The sequence below is a fragment of the Anomalospiza imberbis genome, chromosome 2 (assembly GCF_031753505.1).
Source record: "Anomalospiza imberbis isolate Cuckoo-Finch-1a 21T00152 chromosome 2, ASM3175350v1, whole genome shotgun sequence".
Taxonomy (NCBI): Eukaryota; Metazoa; Chordata; class Aves; order Passeriformes; family Viduidae; genus Anomalospiza; species Anomalospiza imberbis.
In genome coordinates this window covers 116197867-116216235 of record NC_089682.1, presented here as the reverse complement: position 1 = coordinate 116216235, position 18369 = coordinate 116197867, and the positions used below count along the sequence as shown (strand labels likewise).

Sequence of the window (18369 nt, the reverse complement as noted above, 5' to 3'; positions counted from 1 at the left end):
ATGAAGAATATTATTTAGATTTTGGTTTTGTTCTGAAAATCTCTCAAGTGCAACATGGAAAGAAGAGGCTCAGCCCTGCTTCAACAAAGGAGAAATTAAACACAGGGCATTTGTGGAGGCTGTGATCTGTCAAAACTGACTCAGCTTCGGATGGAGGATACCACTGCTTGCATTTTGTACTTCTTTGTTATCTCCCCAAGAGCAGCATTTACCAGCCAGGAGTTTCTGTGTCAGTTATTGTGCATGTGACATGCAGCAGAAGCAGGAATTAAAATTGCCCTTTGCGTACTTTTGGTTCCACTCTGGCTGCCCAGTTCCTTAAATGCTGTGCTTTGCCACGTGGTGAACCATAAAAGCACATGGAGTATCCCATGACTAGATGAGACAGAGCTTGTTCAAGGTAATCAGACAGCCATGAACCCAGAAAGGTGTGGGAGCATTACTCCTCTTGAGAATAGTCACTTCCTGAGAAAGCTTTTTGCTTCTTTGTATCCCTTAGGGTACCAAGAGCTTCATAGGACCGTCTCAGGTCACCTTAAACTGCCACCTCTCTTCACCATACTATCTCCTGGATTACTTCACCACCGTTCATCCTTCTGGCTGGAACAGTGGTGCATATATACTGCCAAGAAACCTTATCTAATTGGAGGTGGGAGGATGTAAAGGACCTCTGGGCAATGGGAAAGACAGTAAATAGTGAATATCTACCTCTTACAGTAATTCTGGCTGACGGATGAGGTAGGAAATCCTGTGTGGGTTGCATCTGATGCGTTTTGTTTTCTGAAGATAAGGCACTTCCTCTGCCTCGCTGCCTGTCTGGCTTTCTGCAGCAAAGACTCTCAAAGGAACAAGGGCAGATGTAATTGCTTAAAGATACAAGAAAGCCTCTCCCAGCAGCAGATCAGTTCTTGATCCTCTGTAGGTGATACTACTCTGCTGTCCTAAGTTGGCCTGTACAGATACATATAAAATCTTCAAGATTATGATGAAGAGCTTTTGTTCCCTACTATCAAAGGGACATTTGGATACCATCCCTTATGGAATGATACCTGTCTCTAATTTGGCTGCCTTCCAATTGGCATGACTAGGATGTCTGGCATCTCATCAGGGAGAACTGCCTGAAGAGTAAGGGTGCTTGATGCCTTCATTAGAGCATCTGCCTTATGAAAAACATTGTTATAATACCAGCCTCCAGACATATCACTGCAGGACTGGGAACCCTGTTGTCCTAGGCAATGCACAGTGAAATTACAGCAGGATGAATCCTAAGTTCATGAGGATGACAGAGAAATGGAAGCACGGGTAGCAATAAGACCATTACATGTAGTGCAGTAAATAGAGCCAGGGCACAGCATTAATTTTGTCAGTGTGGATTGTGTGGTTGAAACAGAGAAGGAACAACCTTGCTGTTTACTTGAAGCTTCCATGGTGTGACAGGGAAAATGGAACAAAACACAAAGGGGGATTTGGAATCACAGCAACTAAGATATACATCACTAGCAGTATCAAGGCAGAAGCCAGGTTCCCAGTATCACCAAAAAGTGTGGGTGGATTGAAAAGGACCTTCAGGATAAAGACATTGGAGTTGTTGAGTTCCAAGACATTACAGACTGTGAAGGAAGGTAAAGAGGTGGTGGAAGAGGATGCATGTGGTGGCATGTCTGCAGCTGTACAGCCAGAGAGCTGCTCCTCAGCTCTGAGGAGCACGGGACATCACCTTCAGTTGTGGCAGCACACCCGTGTGCCGCAGGAGCACTTTGGGAGCTGATGAAGCGCAGCACCTGGTTTTACTGGGCAATGCACTAGTAAGTCCTGCCCAAATTGCCCACCACCTGAAAAGGTGCAGATGGCTGCAGATGGGCTTAAGGGCATGGCTGCAAGCAAAGGAGGAGATGTGATGGCAGATGCATTAGCAGACATCACATCATTTCAGCTATGTGGCTTTACTTAGGAAGATCCCAGTGAGGTTTGTCCTAAGAGAGAAGATTGTCTAGCAGACTTTGACTTGACTGTCTTGGAGAGCTCTGGAAGTTAAGGACACTGACTAACGTGTGCAGGAAACCATTCCAGGTGAAGTGGTATGGTCCTTCCATGTCATGATGCTAACACTGCTTCATCTCAAGTGCCAGCTCTGACCATCATATTTGAAGGAGGTTTGACCAAACTAGGACAATTCCTGCAAAAGATAGAGTGAACTAGAGAATATGATTAATCAGAAAAGTTTAAAAAGTAGGGAAAATGTGGTCTAAGTCTTCAAATGCATAACAGGCTGTTGCAGGGAGACTATGAGTAATCTGCTCGTGTCCACAGTGTGTAGGAGAAGTAGTTACGGATTTAAATTAGAGCAAGGAAGATTTTACTTACCCAATAGGCAAAAAAAAAAAAAAAAAAAAAAAGAGCTGTGCCATGGGATAGGTTGCCTAGGGAGACTCTGAGACCTGTCCTGTTTCTGGAGAGTTAGATACATATTTGTGAGGAAACAGTTTCTTTGAAACTGATCTTTCAGCTGATCTTGCCTTGCAGTTGAAGGATAGACTACATGACATATTGAGATCTCTCCCACCCTTATTCTTCTATCATCCTGTAAAATGAGATAAAAATGAAGCAAGGAGAGCCAGTGGAAGGCTGTTTGGGAAAAAAAAATGACAGTGATTGGAAAAGGATTATGGGAGGAACAGCTGTTGTGATGTAAAGATGGGGGTTAGGTGGGATGCAGAGAATTGGAGTAACATGCTGTGCAAGAGGGAGAGAAGCTTCTTCAGTGTCCAGGGACCTTGTTTTATCTGTGCCGAATTTGCACAGCTGGACTCCTGAGTTGTTTCTTCCAGAGGTTTTCCTGCAAGACTGCATGGGATGAATGTGAAGGGAAATGCAGGCATCAGCTGGCAAAACATCTTGCTTTGGTGTTAAAGCATGGGTTTTTTTATCTTTTTCATTTTTTAGCTGACATAGGCTTTACAATATTTTCTTGTTCAAATAACTACTCTCTCTCTGGTGAGGTATAAAAATGACTTGAGAAAATCCCTGAGCAAAGCAAGTTTGTGGGCTTTCATAACATGCCTGTGTTGGCAGACTCCAGCTCTTGGGAGTGCATCATCCCTTTTATCTTTCATGCCTTCATAAGGCATCTCAAATGTGCCTTCAGAGGCATTTGCCTGCTTTCCTGATCAGGGCCACATTCCACCAAACTGGACTGTAGCGCTCCAGAAATGTGTCTGGCAGCTTCACAGGGTCCTGTGGCTGGCTCTACTGTCAGCAGAGCAGCTGAGCCCCCAAGGGACCCTAGGGCAGTAATCCTTTCTGGCAGGGTCTGCCTCCTCCCAGGTCCCTGAACAGGAGGCTGACTAAGTAATAAACTTTTCCAAAGAGCGGGACCACACGGGATTTGAGGATGAGAACCTCAAGTTCTGCTCTGCAAGAGCCTTCTGTAAATTTTGATACATCAATGACCAGAACTGGCTGGGAAAGGTGAAATCAACCTTCTTGGGTCTGAGGTTGTTAGTCCTGTTCTTGTTCCTTATTTAAACTACACAGAAGCTCCGCCATTCATGGGGAAACTCAATTTTGTGTTCAGTGTGAGTCAAAAAATGGAGAACCAGGGGGATGGAGCCAGTGGAGCTGCTGAGGCTCTTCTCTGTTCAGTGAATAGACAGGATTTCCCTTCTCAGAATATTTGAATACAGGGTATTTCTCTTTCCCATAATCCTGGATTCTGCATGTCCATGGGTAGCAATTGTGGGGTCAGCAGGGTAGTAGTTTTGACTTTCTTCTCCAGAAATTGTCTTTTTTCTTTTTTTATCACTCAAGTCTCATTTCTGGTAGAGCACAATGGAAGTTACTGGCCCCAGTGAAGACCATGGTCAGCATCAGCAGGGATAAGTCAACGTAAACCTCACATCAAAAGACCGAAAGTCACTCTGTGGTTTTAGCAGTACTTCTGTGTGCTCAGTCACCACAGACTGCTGTGCACAGGCACCAAGAGTGAATGTGCACCTGCAGACTCCACAGAGCTGGGGGGAAGCTGCTCCTAAAGGGGTGGAAGGAAGGCAGGAACCAACTAAGGCATGGGCTGCTGCTGCATGGGGGGAAGCTGCTCCTAAAGGGGTGGAAGGAAGGCAGGAACCAACTAAGGCATGGGCTGCTGCTGCATGAGCATCAGAAGAGTGGGAGCTGAGGGCAGCCACAGTGGGGAAAAGTTTGCCTTTGCAACACCACAGTCCCTCTGTGTCCACCTTTGAATTGTCTGCTCTTGTCTCTAAGATACTGTGGAAGAGGGAGCAGAAGGGGCAGACCTTGGGAAATGGGTAGATTAGAGAAGTTTGATTCATGTTTCTGCATCTCCCTCACGTGAGAGCAGTGACACTGCGACTCCAGCTGAAGAAAGATGCAAAGCATTTCTCACCAGTAGAATGATAATTTAAACCTGTGAGCATGGGAAAATTGCTCTCTGGAGACCAAACTAAACAGAATTCCTATTTATCCAGGCTGGTTTCATATCCTGGGACCAATCAGTCTATTGAGAAAGTATGAGCTGAAGCTGATTACAACTCTTTTTCTTCTAACCATGTACATAAATAATCTGTCAACAGAGAAAAGTGTGCCTTCTCCCATGGCTGCCAGCGACTCTGGAAGAGATCCTGACACTCCTGCAGAGCCAGCCTGGATTTCCATTGCAAGGCAAAAGCAGAGGGGCATGCATCAGGGGAAGGAACTCGACAGAGAAAAGTTTGTGGCTCCAGACAATAAGTCAAATACAGAGAAACAGAATAAAGGAAACGAACAAACAGAGGTACTCGCAGTACAAACTTGTGATGCTTTTGTATCACCTTCTGTAGTATTCTTTGGATCTACTGCTATGTTACCAGTCATGCCATAGTCATTACAGGTACTTAATGAGTGTAACTGTAACTAAAAAAGACACTGCTCTCATAAATGTGTTACAGATTCAAAGTTCTCTGATTGTTCAGAGAACTAATTTTGTGTCCAAGAAGTCCTGGAACTCTGTGAAATGTGTAAAATTTCTTGGCATACCTACCAGATCTAACATGTGTATTGCATGCTGAAATATCCAAAAGGAAGTGCTGAATTGCAGTCGTTGATCCTCCTCAATGCAGAGGAAATATGTTCTCTTTTAACTATCCTTCTAAGCACAGCCTTTCATTGAACCTCTGATACCTCCTGACTGAGTTAACACTGAATGAGCAGCTTGGCCCCAGAAGCTCCTAGGTAACAATTTTTAGAGCCCTGAGAAGTGAAATGGGATAAAAATAACTTCTGCATTTGCAGAGGGTGCCCATGTATAAATTCTGGCTCCCTGTATATGGATGGAGCCCATGTGGTGCCATGGAATATGGGCTGACACTGCCTCTTCAGAGATCCCGCGCAGAACAGGGCGATTCCTGTAGCTAACGATCTTCCCGGATGACACAGCTGTGCCTGTGGAAGTGCTTGGCATGGATCCAGAGCACTCACCTGCTGCCTGTTTTGTGTCCTGCACAAAGAAGAGCCCCGCTCTGATGCAGGAGCATGTGTGTCCTGTACCAGTATGGCATTCCCAGCGCAAACGACCTGCTTTCTTGCTTCGGGTGGCACTTCTAGCACCTCAGACAGGCGTATTATATCCTGGAATAAGAGATGGTTTCTAGATGATGAAAAATAGCAGTGGTTAGATTAACAAGAAATTATACCTAATAAGATGTCTAGGCCAACTTGTGGACTGCAGTAATGCCCAAACATGATCCCAAAATACAGTTCCTATGTCAGAACAGGAAACTCCAGATTTTAGCTGGCAATGATCCCTGGTATTCATGCCATGCATTTTAATTCCCTATAGCAGCTAGCAGAGAAACATGCCAAGATGCTTCTGAGTGCAGCATGTGAGGCTTGGTGCCACTGTACCACTCCCACTTTCTCTTTCTCCCACATGGCACCAGGCACTATCACTTCAGGGTAGTTTTTGATACTGGCAAGAAAATCTGTTGGAGGATAGGTTTGACTTCTTTTTTATGAAAGATCCATTTACCATCAACTGTCCAAAAATACAGCGCCCTAACCCACAAAATTTGGGAGATGGAGGGAGAACATGAGAGAATGAGGCTGCTTCCAAATCCTGTGTATGCTTGTAGAGATGTGCAAAGGACTTGGAATACATTTTGCAGTGAAGACTACAATTATCTACTCATACCATTATGAGGGATAGTTTTAATTAGTAACATTGAGTATCATGGATGTTACATGAAAACACTGTAACTTTCTGAACAGTGTCAGCTCAAGGGAAAGGATGGGGACCAATGTCTGCTGAACTATGGCAGGCTCCCCATCCACTACTTTGCTTGTGTTCTTCCAGACTGAACTCATTGTCCCTGAATTACTTGGATTTTATCCCTCTCTGTGCCTAGGGGCCAGTGAAACAGCAATGGAGTAAGCCTTCACACTTGGCACCTAAAACCACTTCTGAAGAGCAGAGGAAAGACACAAAGTCTGAAGAGAAGCCCCTGTTGAGAACCAGTTCATTGTCACATTATGTCCCTGGTAAGAAACAAAATTCTTAAAACATAGGCTGTTACATCTCAACCTTGTCAGAAGAAATCCTGCTTGAGTGTGCTGCAAAAGGAGTAGGGGCTAGATCATAATCTCTTCCTCAGCCCCACATCAGCCAGGGCAAAGAGTGTTCTCAGCACACGTCTGGGGTTTTATTTGGGGTTTTATTTATTTATTATTTTATTTGAGGTTTTATTTATTTATATTATTTTGGCCAGTTTGATTACAAAGAAAAGAGTAAAAAGGGGTAGCCAAAAACTTATGTTGAAAGAAATGTGAATCGAGAACTCCAGGCCCTTTCACAGGAGAGAGGCCCAAATGCACTATCCCAGTGTAAAATGTAAACAAAAATATTTACAATAGCACTCATTTTAAATGTGGCTTCCTCAGCAAGATGAGGAATGGTGCGGTCACAAACTGTCCGACCATCAGTCCTCCCACAATGAGTTTGTTGTAAATCTCTTTGGTCAATTAAAATTTGAAAGAAGGGCAGAAGTTTTGAAGTAATAAAATTCCTGTGAGTTGAGGGCTGAGTAAAGGAGGAATTCACAAGTGAATTCTTCAGCTAATGAAAAGACTCTTCTTTGGCCTGGGTGTTAACATAGGGCACAACAAGGAATCCAGATCATCATGTTGAGTTTTGGTAAATTTAGGGATCAAAATATATTAGTGATGAGAAAAACATTGTATTATTTAGAGCTCAGAATGGTAATTTTCTCAATAGCTTATTGCGTAAGAAACTTCCATGTGAAATGTAAAGATTTTCTACCGCAGGGCAAGGCATGGGAAGTATTTAATAAAAGAGGGTGTTTGGTTGCTCAGCAGGTAAGTGTAAAATGTCCATGTGCTTTATTCCCAGTAGCTCCATCACCTGCACTGGTGGATAAGGAGGAAATAAGCCACTTGAAGAAAGCCAGTAATGCTGCTCCCAGTCAGCCATCGTGGATGGAGCTGGCCAAAAAGAAGTCTCAAGCTTGGAGTGATATGCCGCAGATTATAAAATAGAATGATGCAAACACAGAGCATCTTTCCTAAAGAAGTGAACTGCTTAACTGAGCTGCTACAGACCAGCTAAACACAGTGAAGAATCTCTTGATACAGAAGGGTTTTATTATATAGCTGTGGGGAAAGTGTGCAATAGGTGCAGTCAAAAAGTTTACCTTCAATTTTGTAGCAATCAGAACTGCAATGGCAATGGATTACTTAAACTATGCTAAGGACATACTTACACTTTGGAAAATAAAACTTTTGCCTTATGTATTTCCTGCATTTTCTGCTTTTACTGATTGTATCCAAACAGGATCTTTGCTAAACTTTGCTGAACTTCTGTTGTTGCTGGAAAATTCTATTTGTTATGGATTTCTCTGTTTACAGTTATAAATTGGGCACTTATATCCTGATTCTCCTGATGTGTTTCACTGGAATCACGACACACTTTCTACCAAAGCTGTTAGGCCATGGATAGCTGCTAGTGAATACTCCATTAAAATGTGTTGCTTGAACTTCAGGTTTGCCTAGCTAAGCCAGTGGTACAGTTTCTGGGGTTAGGTTGCATTTCAGAAGGCACAAATATGCACATTTATGTGTGATCATGAAAAAAATTCACAGTTCTTTCTGTGAGCAACCTGAGCTGCACAGTGTTTTCAAGCAGTAAGGAAATGGAACTGCAGCTGGAAGCTCATCAATGCATTCACAGTTGCTTTCCTACCTGGATTCATCTGGCTGCAGCTAGCTTTCCTTCCTGTGAAACCTCATGCCCAGTCAGGAGAACGGTATTAGTAACAACAGTCAATATGAATTTAATTAAAAATTAAGAACTGAAAATCCTGGAGCTAAAGTTCAAACTGAAAGGCTGGGGAAAACTGTGAAATTCATCACAGTGCCAGCTTCACATATCATCCCCCACACAATCTTAATTCCTCATTAAAAACCAGTAACATGCAGATAACATGTCTGTACTTGACTACCTTTATATAACATCCTTGTGCTCATTGGCCTGAGTCTCCCCCACAGTTTGTGACTCCCACTCATGAAGTCTCCTAGGCTCTTCACCTTCGCTTGTTTAACAAGACTGACAAGATAAATCATTTACTGCTGATTGACTGAAACTACTCTGAACATATTTTAAGACTTCCCTATGAGTTAAAGAAGCAAAGGACAAACCCTGTGATGCCTCACTGCTAAGACAAGCATTTGATTTTGTGTATGCATGGGTGAAGCACTACCTTAGCACTGCAATCCCTAGGTTTATTTATGTTTATGTTAGTGGTTTTCTTTTTTTATTATCACATTACATTCTCTTTGGAAACATGTGGGGAGACTTTAGGAAACCCAGGATTTTCTAGCACCTGTATCTGCAGTTTTGAAATCTTGTCTTCTCTACAGAGGCGGGAAGGAAAACCTGAGCCCCTCTCAGTAATGACAACTGCATTTAGTAATGAATAAAGAAACAGGGAGTTGAGCACGTGAATATGCAAGACGCTGTTAAAGGTTTTCAGTCAGGTTGTCTTTCGTTGTTAAAAACAGGAGGAGGAAAAGCTAGTTTGGTGTTTGTCAGAGCCTGAGGACAGAGGCAGTGAGCTTGCATTGCTGTTGGGCTCAGCCTGCGTGGCTGCTGGGGTTCTGACAGCCGTCCCAGGGATTCCTCCATCCTACAGATGGCAAAAGACAGTGCGAGATACCTGCTGAAATCACAAGTGGCAAGACAGCTCTCTGTCAAACAGATCCACACCAGAAATTGTAACTTAATTACAGGACATGCAGCCTTGGGCTCAATTGCCTGGAGGTTGATTGTGCAAAAAACCTTCACACTTCTCCCCCATGAGCAAGCATGCACAGTCCTTAATCTCAAGTGGTATTTTTTTCATTTTTGATATTAATATTCTAGGACCTACACTAGAAATTGACACATTTTTGAGATACATTAAAACCATCCTCACTCCCTCTCTTTTCAAAACACTCTTTCTGAAAGAACTGATTAGCAAAAAGTGTAATGTTAAGATATGCTATTACCTTTTGTAGCAATCTTGAAAGAAACCCCAGATTTTCTATTTAAGGAATATAATATATTAAAAAAACGACCAAATTTGGACCCTAAAATTATTGCCGCCCCATGAAAAGGTTTTCAGGAAATGTAGTTAAAGGTAAATTCTGTCTTCTTACAATCCCCTCCCTGTTTAAAACAATTAAAACTGCAAGAACCTTTGCAATCAGTAGTCTTCTTCATACCCTCCCACCACTGCAATGGCCTTGGCCGTTGTGCAAGAGAAGCCACTTGGCTACTTGAACCTCTGCTATGACAGCCAGGGGAATTTTTGCTTTCTCGTAGTGTTGTTCTGTTTCCAGATTTCTAAGACAAGGGGTCATGCAAGTAGGACTTGCTATAGGCATCCTGCAGCAGGTAGGCAGGAAATAGTTTTAGAACTCATGCATTTTTCTTTGGTGAAATTGCTCATTTGTGGAAATAGAAAGATGCAAATAAAAATACAGTTCTTTCCTCTGTATGAACAGTGAGTTATGTTTCACACTCGTTGCCACCAGAAAAGCCTTTCAGATCTGACCATCTTTCCTGAGGACATCATGATACTTTTCCAGCTGAGAGGCGATATGACTAACTCAGGCTGATCCATTTTTCTCAGGCAGCTGCAATATATATTGTTAGAATACAACACCTAACAGGGAGATTAAATGTAAAAATTCACCTTTTGTTCATGACTCATGCACATAAACTAACAGAGTTGGAATTACAGTCAAAGAACAACAACAAAATGGACTTGAAAAATAGAAGTTTCCTCTTCTAGAAGTGCTGCATGAGACATCTTTGGCTTTCTGTTTAATGAGCAAGGTGCCTTCCTAGCAGTGAAAGGTCTCACATAATGAAAATGAACTCATCTATCTTTCTATCATCTATCTTGTGTCTTTCAGCACAAAAGCCCTAAATTTGATGATTTATGCAGTTTACTAGTTGGATTACCCTAATCATCTACCTCCCAATGTTTAGTAATTTTAAAAAATGCACCTAAATGATTTTAAATGGACAGTGAAGTGCGATTTTTTAATGCCAAAATACCCCACCAGTCTTTACTTTGATATGGTGTTTTGCACTGTGCTGCCTTGGACAATAAAAACTGTTGCATTTTTTTTTCAAGAAGAAGAGGAACATAAAATCTTGTTTCCAGTGAAAAAATCCAGCAGCAGTGTAGCAAGCAGCTTGCTGTAATTTTACAACGCTATTAATTCTGTCTTAGTCTCAAGGAACACAATAAACTTGCCAAAATGTTTGCTTTGTGTACATGATGAGCCCTTTGCTGTGGGTAACAAAGGTTTAATTATAGGATTTTGTGTTTGTGGTTAGAAGATAACTTTTGTACTGTTAGAGTCAAAAAAAAACCCAAAAAAAACCACCCAATGTGAACGCTGGGCAGTGCTGTGCGTCTGTAAAAACCCCGGGGGAAGGTAACCCTGTGTGATCCTGCACAGTGGGGCTGCCTGGGATTAACTCTTGTCGGAGAAGGCATTTCAGCTCCAGTTGGGCACAGGTCTCACTCAGGCTCACATACTCCCAATGTTTGCCAAGATGCTCAACAAATGACAGAACACACTGAGTGTTTGTAGCATGGGATCTTTTATTGTCTGACTTCACAAAATAAAAACCACATATAGATTTTTTTTATGGATTATTACTCACAGATAATTCTCGGCAGCATGTTTCTCTTTGAAGCTGGGGACTGATGGGACATGTACTCACAGACCATTCAGATCTTGTTTTGCAGTATTCTTGCAGATTCCAACTCTATATACACTGGCTATATTCCCAGAAGAAAATCACTCTAGCTCACTTAAGGCAATGTAAATGGAGATCATTCTGGGAAATGCTGAAATATCTCCCTCTCCAGGATCCCAAATCTCTCTCTTAAGAATTGTTAGGAATGCAGCTAAGAGCATATAAATATTATTGAAGCAAAGTGATTGAAGACAATTTCCTTCCTTCCATCTCACTCACCATCACACTGAATACTTTCACTGTTGATTTCTTTTTGCTTTGCTCATTTACCTATGCAAATAATATGAAATGGTGTATTTTGCAGGTTCATAATTCCACTGAAGCAGACTCAAGGTTGCTGAGCAAAGTACTGTGGTATCTTAACTCATTGTAGCCAGTAGTCTCCACTTTTCCCCAAATGTGGCTTGATTTCTCAAGTTTAGAATTGACGTGTAAATTATTAGCCTCCCTTTGAGAGTCAGTTCTTCCTGAGAAACCTCTAATTAAAAAGAAGAAAAAGAAAGAATTCTCTGTTCACTGTCTACTAAAAAATGACTCTTTGCACCAATGGGTCCTGCAACAATTGCCAGCACATGGCTTTTACACTGGCACTTGTCACCCATGCTGGCAGCTCTGGGACAAGGCAAACAGGCCATCCGTGGACCAAGCAGCAGAAAACCATGGTCCCATCAGAGATGGTGAGGGGGCAGAGGAACCCGGCAAGACCCTCCTATTGCCCACCATGGTCTGCGCTGCCCTCCCCAGCCAGCAGCTGGTACCAAAACATGCTGAGGTGAGGCCAACATTTACACATCTCTGGCGACCCGCTGCAGTCATGGGACTGTTTGTGCAGGTGGCAGTCCAAGGTGCTGTGAAGATTTCAACACTCTATCAGAAATGAGCAGTTGCTGAACTGCAGAGCCAAGTTTGTCCCAAAGTCTGGCTCCGGTAATTGTATCTCCCAAAGAAATCCTATTTCCATATTATTTTTATTCTTCCTGCCCCAAATTTAACAAGACTACCAGTAAATCCCTCCAAGTCATTGCCTCCATTGAAGAACCAAGGAGAACTGTCTGGAAAAAGTAGAGGAAAACAACCAGAGTATGACAAGAGAAGAATTCAGTTAACCTTCAGGAAAATAAAAGCCACCTTTCTCAGCAGAAATAACAGAGACTCCTGTTTAATAAGCTGTTGGCTCATCCTCTCTGCACTCAGCACCGGAGATAATTTTGATGGGCAGGCTGCCTGCAGACAAGGCAGCAGAATAAGGTCCTGAGCCTGTCCAGGCAAAACAGACATCATCTTCCCCATCTAGCCACTCCTTGAAACAAGCCTTGCCTTCTCTTTAACTCCTTTGCCTCTTCCTGCAGCACTCACCCCAAGCATACAGAAGGGATTGCTTTTTGCTTAACGAAGCCTGTAGGTTGGCTTATGCCTTCATGTTGAACCACGACAGTGAGAGTCCCAAGTAAGACAAGTCATGGCACCAGTCACTCCCTGGCTCCCAACCTTGTGGCACTGCAAATCTTCTTCAGTAAATGCAGCTCCAGTGCTCACAGGGTGTGCTCCAACACCTGATATGCTGCCTGTGCTTTTGGGCAGCACGGCAGTGTGCTGGGCACAGCCTGGCTACAGTGCTGCTACAATCTTGGAAGGAAAAAAAGCAATACTAAGTAAAAAAGTTTGAGCTAGAGGTAGCAGAGGGAACCTTTCCATCTCAGCTGGGAATTCTGACTGCCCGTTTTCCTTGCTGCTTCCTCCTCTATGATTTTCTGTTTGTTTTCCATGCATGCTGAAGCAGCCCAGAGTGAGCTGCCTGCTACCCAAGTGTGTCTTGTGTTTCTGCAGCATCAGATCCAGCTACTGAGCTTGGTCCAGCAGCAGAGTGCAGGGCACTTTCAGTGGTGGATGGTGCTGTCAGCTGCTCACCAGAGAGCCTCTGAATTGCCTTTGCATGCCCCAGCTTTCCCGATTAAAGTGAGAATATATTTTATCTTACCTTGGGGTTGTGGAATAGAGATTGGAGATGCAGATTTTTGATTGGTGACCTACTGCCCTGAAGCAGGATGGGAAGGAAAGTTTGGCTGAGGAAGAATGCAGTATTTGCTGTCAGAGCCTGTTTATGTGGGCCCAGGTTTTCATGTGGCGAAAGCAGAGGGTGGTTATTCCAGCAGATAGACTTGTGCTGGTTTCCCCGATTGCTTTATCCTTTTGCACAAACACCCAAATTCACCAGCCAAAGTCAGCCATCCCCTCACCACGGCCTGAGTGACAGGACCCCTGGCACCGTGCCACAAGACAGTAATGCTCAGACTGAGCCCTGCAAGTTACACCAACAGCATTGGAGCAGGAGAGGTGCTTTCCTTGGCTGCTTTTATGTAACTGATGGACAAAAAGGGAGCCTCTTAACTATATGCATTTTGCAGAAATTGGCTTGAGTAAGGTAGAGTTCTTGTTAGCAAGTAGCATATGAGTTTCAGAGAGGGCAGAAGGACACAAGCTTAATTTCTTGCATAGTGTTATTGAAATAAAACTGAAGTATAAAGTTAAATTTAAAAGAGAGTATAAAAACCTCAATCTTACCCAAGTAAAATAAAATAACCTTTTAATTTTATGGTTCTCTTATATGCAAATTCATAATTTCAAATTATTAAAATATTTGACTTTACAGGTGAACGCTCGTTTCCAGGACATAAGACATACTTAATTTAGTGGGCAATTTTTCCTTTAACTGAGAAACAATCTCTGGTCCTCAATTCTGCCTTCTTTTCAAACAACATAATACAATTTGGAGATTTTACACTTGGGCAAAAGAAAATATTTCGATCAAATTGGAGTCCAGTAGGTGACAGCCAGGGTCTGTCTCTTCCTCTGCAGCCTGCAAATTTTACTTGCTTGAAAGAACCTCTGGATCTTGCCTTGTGCTGGGATATCCCAACACATTTGTCAACTTCAGTCTCTACTCTGACCATTCATTTTAGGGGAGTGTGGGTACTCACACACCAAAATGTCTGAGACCCAAACTCGTCACTCTTCCCTCTCTCCAAGCAATGGTGCAGAAATGCTGCAGAAGGAACCCCTTTCTTATGCCATCAAGGCAGATGTTTTTATTATGTGCCTCTGGCTACTTACTAGATCCTGTTTTGCTTTTTTCCAGTCTGTTAGGGAACTGCCTAGAGGAACCCTATGAAGAAACACCTCCTGTCCCAGGTGCCACTGGGGTGGGACAAATGTGGGCCTGTCACCTGGTGCACGGGCCCAGGTGCCTTCCAGTGGGCAGCGTGTTGGAGCAGGAGCCTGCAGACTCCTTTCCCAGGCTGCAGCACCACGCGTAGGCCTCCAGCTGACTCCAGATTTTACCTTCCATGGACAAAAGGCTTACTTCAGCTGGCTCCATATAATTGATCCAGTCTTCTCAAAGTGTTATGTATTGATTAAAGAGTGAATTAATCCATTGAATTCTGGCTCCCTGACCCCTCCAAGTTACAGCTGCTGAACTGTTACACTTTTAATTGTCTTCTGCTTGGTTGCACATAACAGTTCACACTGGTGGTTGCCTTGCTTGGGGACCTACTTTGGAATGGCATATTTTGATTCCTGTAGATGCAGCTACTTGCTTTTTTCTGACTAATACATTTCATGAATCTTCCCTGCTGTTAATAAACATTGTGGTGTTTAATTATTGAGACATTTCACAAAAATGCTTTTGAGAGGAAGACAAATTTTATGTTCTGCCTAAATAATTAAACATTATGCAAATGTTTGCAACCCCAGCATTCTGGTTATGCAAAACAATATTTGGATGATGGTCTTGTTTGCACACTGAGTTAGTATTGTTGGGCTGTAATTAGCAGCAGATACAGTATTAAAAATATAAACAGGTTCTATTGAAACAGGATGGGCGCAATGGTAAGACTGAGAGCCAGGCTGCAGCCACGCTCTGTGAGAAGAAAGTCAGATGTGCTTTCTCCAAGGACCACATACCATCTCAGTTGGGCTCCCTGGCAGGCAAGGCCAGCCCCAGGCTCACACTCTTGCATTTGACAACCTCACCTAATGCAGAGGGAAAAGGAGACACAGCCTGCAGCATGGGAGGGAGAGACAGGGAGGAAAGCCACTGCTTTCCAGACAAGTCCACTTCGCCTGTGTGAAGCTCTCTGTTTTGTCCTTGCTTTTCCCCCACTTCAGCTCTGGCAGTCAGGGAAAACACCTAGTTCTTGGTGGTTTTAAAGTTTAATTATCCAATAACAGGAGTCATCCTTGGAATATGTTGCTACACACGTGCCCTAACTCTGTTGCTTGTAATCACCTTAAAAAACAAAGGAGTGCATGTGTCAGTCTTGTCATTTATTACAGCTCTGTTTCTCTCAGCATAGGGATAACAGCAGTATTATGCATGACATGCATTATGCCAGTGATACAGCTGTTGCAGTTATCAAACTTGTCATCACCAACATGGTACCAGCCTAAGAAAGGGTTTATTAAGTGCTCAGTGTGCTCCCTCTGCCAGTGGTACTCAACAGCTTTGACTGGAGTCTGCTCTTGACCCCTGTCCCATTCACTCATTACCTGCACATTTGGTGGGTGGCATTAGCATTTGCCCACGTGGCTGCACAGCACATGGGATCACACTGGGAGATGTCATTATGAAAAGTATTTTTGGAAATAAAATACTATATCGACACATTGCTCTTAAACGGCTGGTTTCCCTTTGTATGCCAGGAGAGTAATCTGCATGCAATTGAGAGGAGGCTGAACACCTACTTTGCAAGTGGAGATGGGAATCTAAAGCTTCTTTTAAATCAGTGAAGAAAGGGAATACACTGCTCCATTAAAAATGTATGTCCTCACTGTCCTTCCTGGGGGAGGAGGCTGCCTGATAGTCCCGAAGCTCTTACGTTATTCCTATAATTTTTGGTGCTTGTTGGAGCTGCAGCAGTGCCTAGATTGTTGCTACTTACAGTTATATGGTTAGGGCTCCTGTCTGACTGAGGTTCACTTCTTCTCTTCCTGAAATTATGGTCTAAAAAGTCCTAAGACCTAGGAAATTGCACTCATTATTTCTAAATGCCACAATGAATGCTCCTGTGCTATCTATGTTTTCCTTGCCACCTACCATCCTCCACTACTGCTTGGATAACTACAGGTTTGCTTTATGGGGAGGAGATGGGATTCTAAATTGGCAGAAAGATAATGCTCAAAGAAACATCACTAAAGCCTTTAAGGACAGTAAGAATGACTTAATACAGCCTGGATCCCTGCTGTGATAGGGCAAAGCATGAGATCTTTTCATTACAGCAGAGCAACAGCTCTTCTAGTTTAAATGGAGAGTGGCTTTGATAATTATTTTCAGTGCTGCAGTTCACCGGCTCACAGTGATTATCTTGACACTTGATGTGTCTTGGAAGAAGAGAAGTTAATGTTAATGATATGTACTACGGGCTGAACAAGGAGCTCTAAAAGTATAAATTCTCCTATTCCTTCAACACCCCCCCTCCCCAAATAACCTGCTGACAGATTCACTTGGGCATAAACCTCAGGTTCAAGCAACAGACCTCAGCCTCTCCAGGCTGGATTTGAGCCCGTTGGTCCATGGCCCTGCTGTGGTGTGGAATGACTTGCCCAGTAAATACACTGCTCAGGGTGAAATTTAGAGCAGGCAGATTAATGAGGAGACCAAAAACCCCTTACCAATCATTAGGGATCAACTGGATTTGAACATTTTACCCATATCTGATGGGATGGTGCTGGACATGATTAGAAGAGTGTAAGCTTCAGGGTCATGCTTTGTCAAGGTGCTGATGAATCAGTCTCTTTTCTTCCATTCATACCCGTTTAAGGGATCAACCACTTCTGCCTGCTCTTCACAATGTTGGCACAGCATTACGAAAGCACAGCAGCTGGGGAAGACAGGAGAGTGGCATGGGACCGGAGCAGCACGTGGGGTGAGGAAGGCAAAAGAGGAAGGGTTCTGCTGCTTTGCCCTTTGAGGTGATGCTGACTCAGGTGCTGGTGGGCCACTGCTGTCAGTGCAAGTCTTCACCCAGCCATCATCTCCAGCATCAGGTCCCACGTACATAGTTTGGACTGGGAATTAGGTCACTAGGCATGAATGCACAGAGCTAGAGCCACTCATGGACATGCAGCCTGCTCCATCCTTGAAAACATTCCATTATTAACTCGTTGCTACCCACCTCCCAGCTATCTTCTGCTGTGAGAAGGAATCTTCATTCCCTGCCCTGTGCTGTCTCTAGTGACAGAAAATGTTCATTCTAGTGCTCTCTCTCTATAAAGAAAGAGGTCATGTCAGCATGAGGAAGCACAGGAAGCTTTCCCTTGCTCCTCCATCTGTAGAGCTCTTGTCTTAATGAGGCTTTTCTCAGGCTATCGACCCCCATCAGAAACAGAACATAAAGTGAAGGGACGTGGCAACAAGTGCTTTATTCCAGTTTGGTCTGCAAGAGATGTCCAGATCTGCCATTCAGCCAGCAGTGGAAGGAAAAGACATTCACTCTCCAGACATCTCCTGAGTGACAGGGCAGGAGTAGGAGAGAGCGACTTGCCCCAGAGTTAGATTTTAGCCAATAGCCCGGTGCCTGGTATTGACTCTTTAACATCTGGTTCTAACAAATGGATTGAACCATGCCCTGATTAACCTCACCTTCCTCTGGGAAGAAGGATTGGTGAAAAGGAGGCATGCTGGGTTACACAAGAAGAGAGATGAGACAAAGGGATGCAAAGACTCATGTGCAACCAGCCCACTCTTTGGCAGGGGAGCCTGTGCCAGAAGACTGGAGTACAAAGTTTTATAGTTTGTGCCCCTTGGCAGTCAGTTATTTAGATTGGCATTGTTTTTGCAAATTTTAGATCAGCCTTTACAAATCTTCACATCTTTAGAAAATATGCTAGAGCCTTAACTGTGCATTATTCAAGTAGGTATTTGGGCTTTTGCAGTGAGGGAACTAGAAAATCATTAGAGTTCGTAACAGTTCTGCACAAAATAATTAAGAGTTATAGAAGGGACATAGACTCTGTCTTTCAAAGCTTTGAGTGAGACAATATGCTGG

At 43.4% G+C, this 18369-nt stretch overlaps 1 protein-coding gene across 6 annotated transcripts in view; it reads left to right on the top strand.

The window, feature by feature from the left end:
- The window catches only part of CRACDL (CRACD like), a 63658-nt gene extending 55726 nt beyond the window's left edge, over positions 1-7932 (top strand). For 5 of the 6 annotated variants that reach the window (XM_068182719.1, XM_068182718.1, XM_068182713.1 and 2 more), the window contains 3 exons: positions 4590-4789; positions 6399-6531; positions 7400-7932. In XM_068182719.1, coding sequence (XP_068038820.1) covers positions 4590-4789; positions 6399-6531; positions 7400-7545 — 479 coding nt within the window. In that variant the 3' untranslated portion in view covers positions 7546-7932. The remainder of the gene's footprint in view (positions 1-4589; positions 4790-6398; positions 6532-7399) is intronic. The other variant, XM_068182717.1, reaches the window with a different exon arrangement.
- Positions 7933-18369: the final 10437 nt, after the last annotated feature.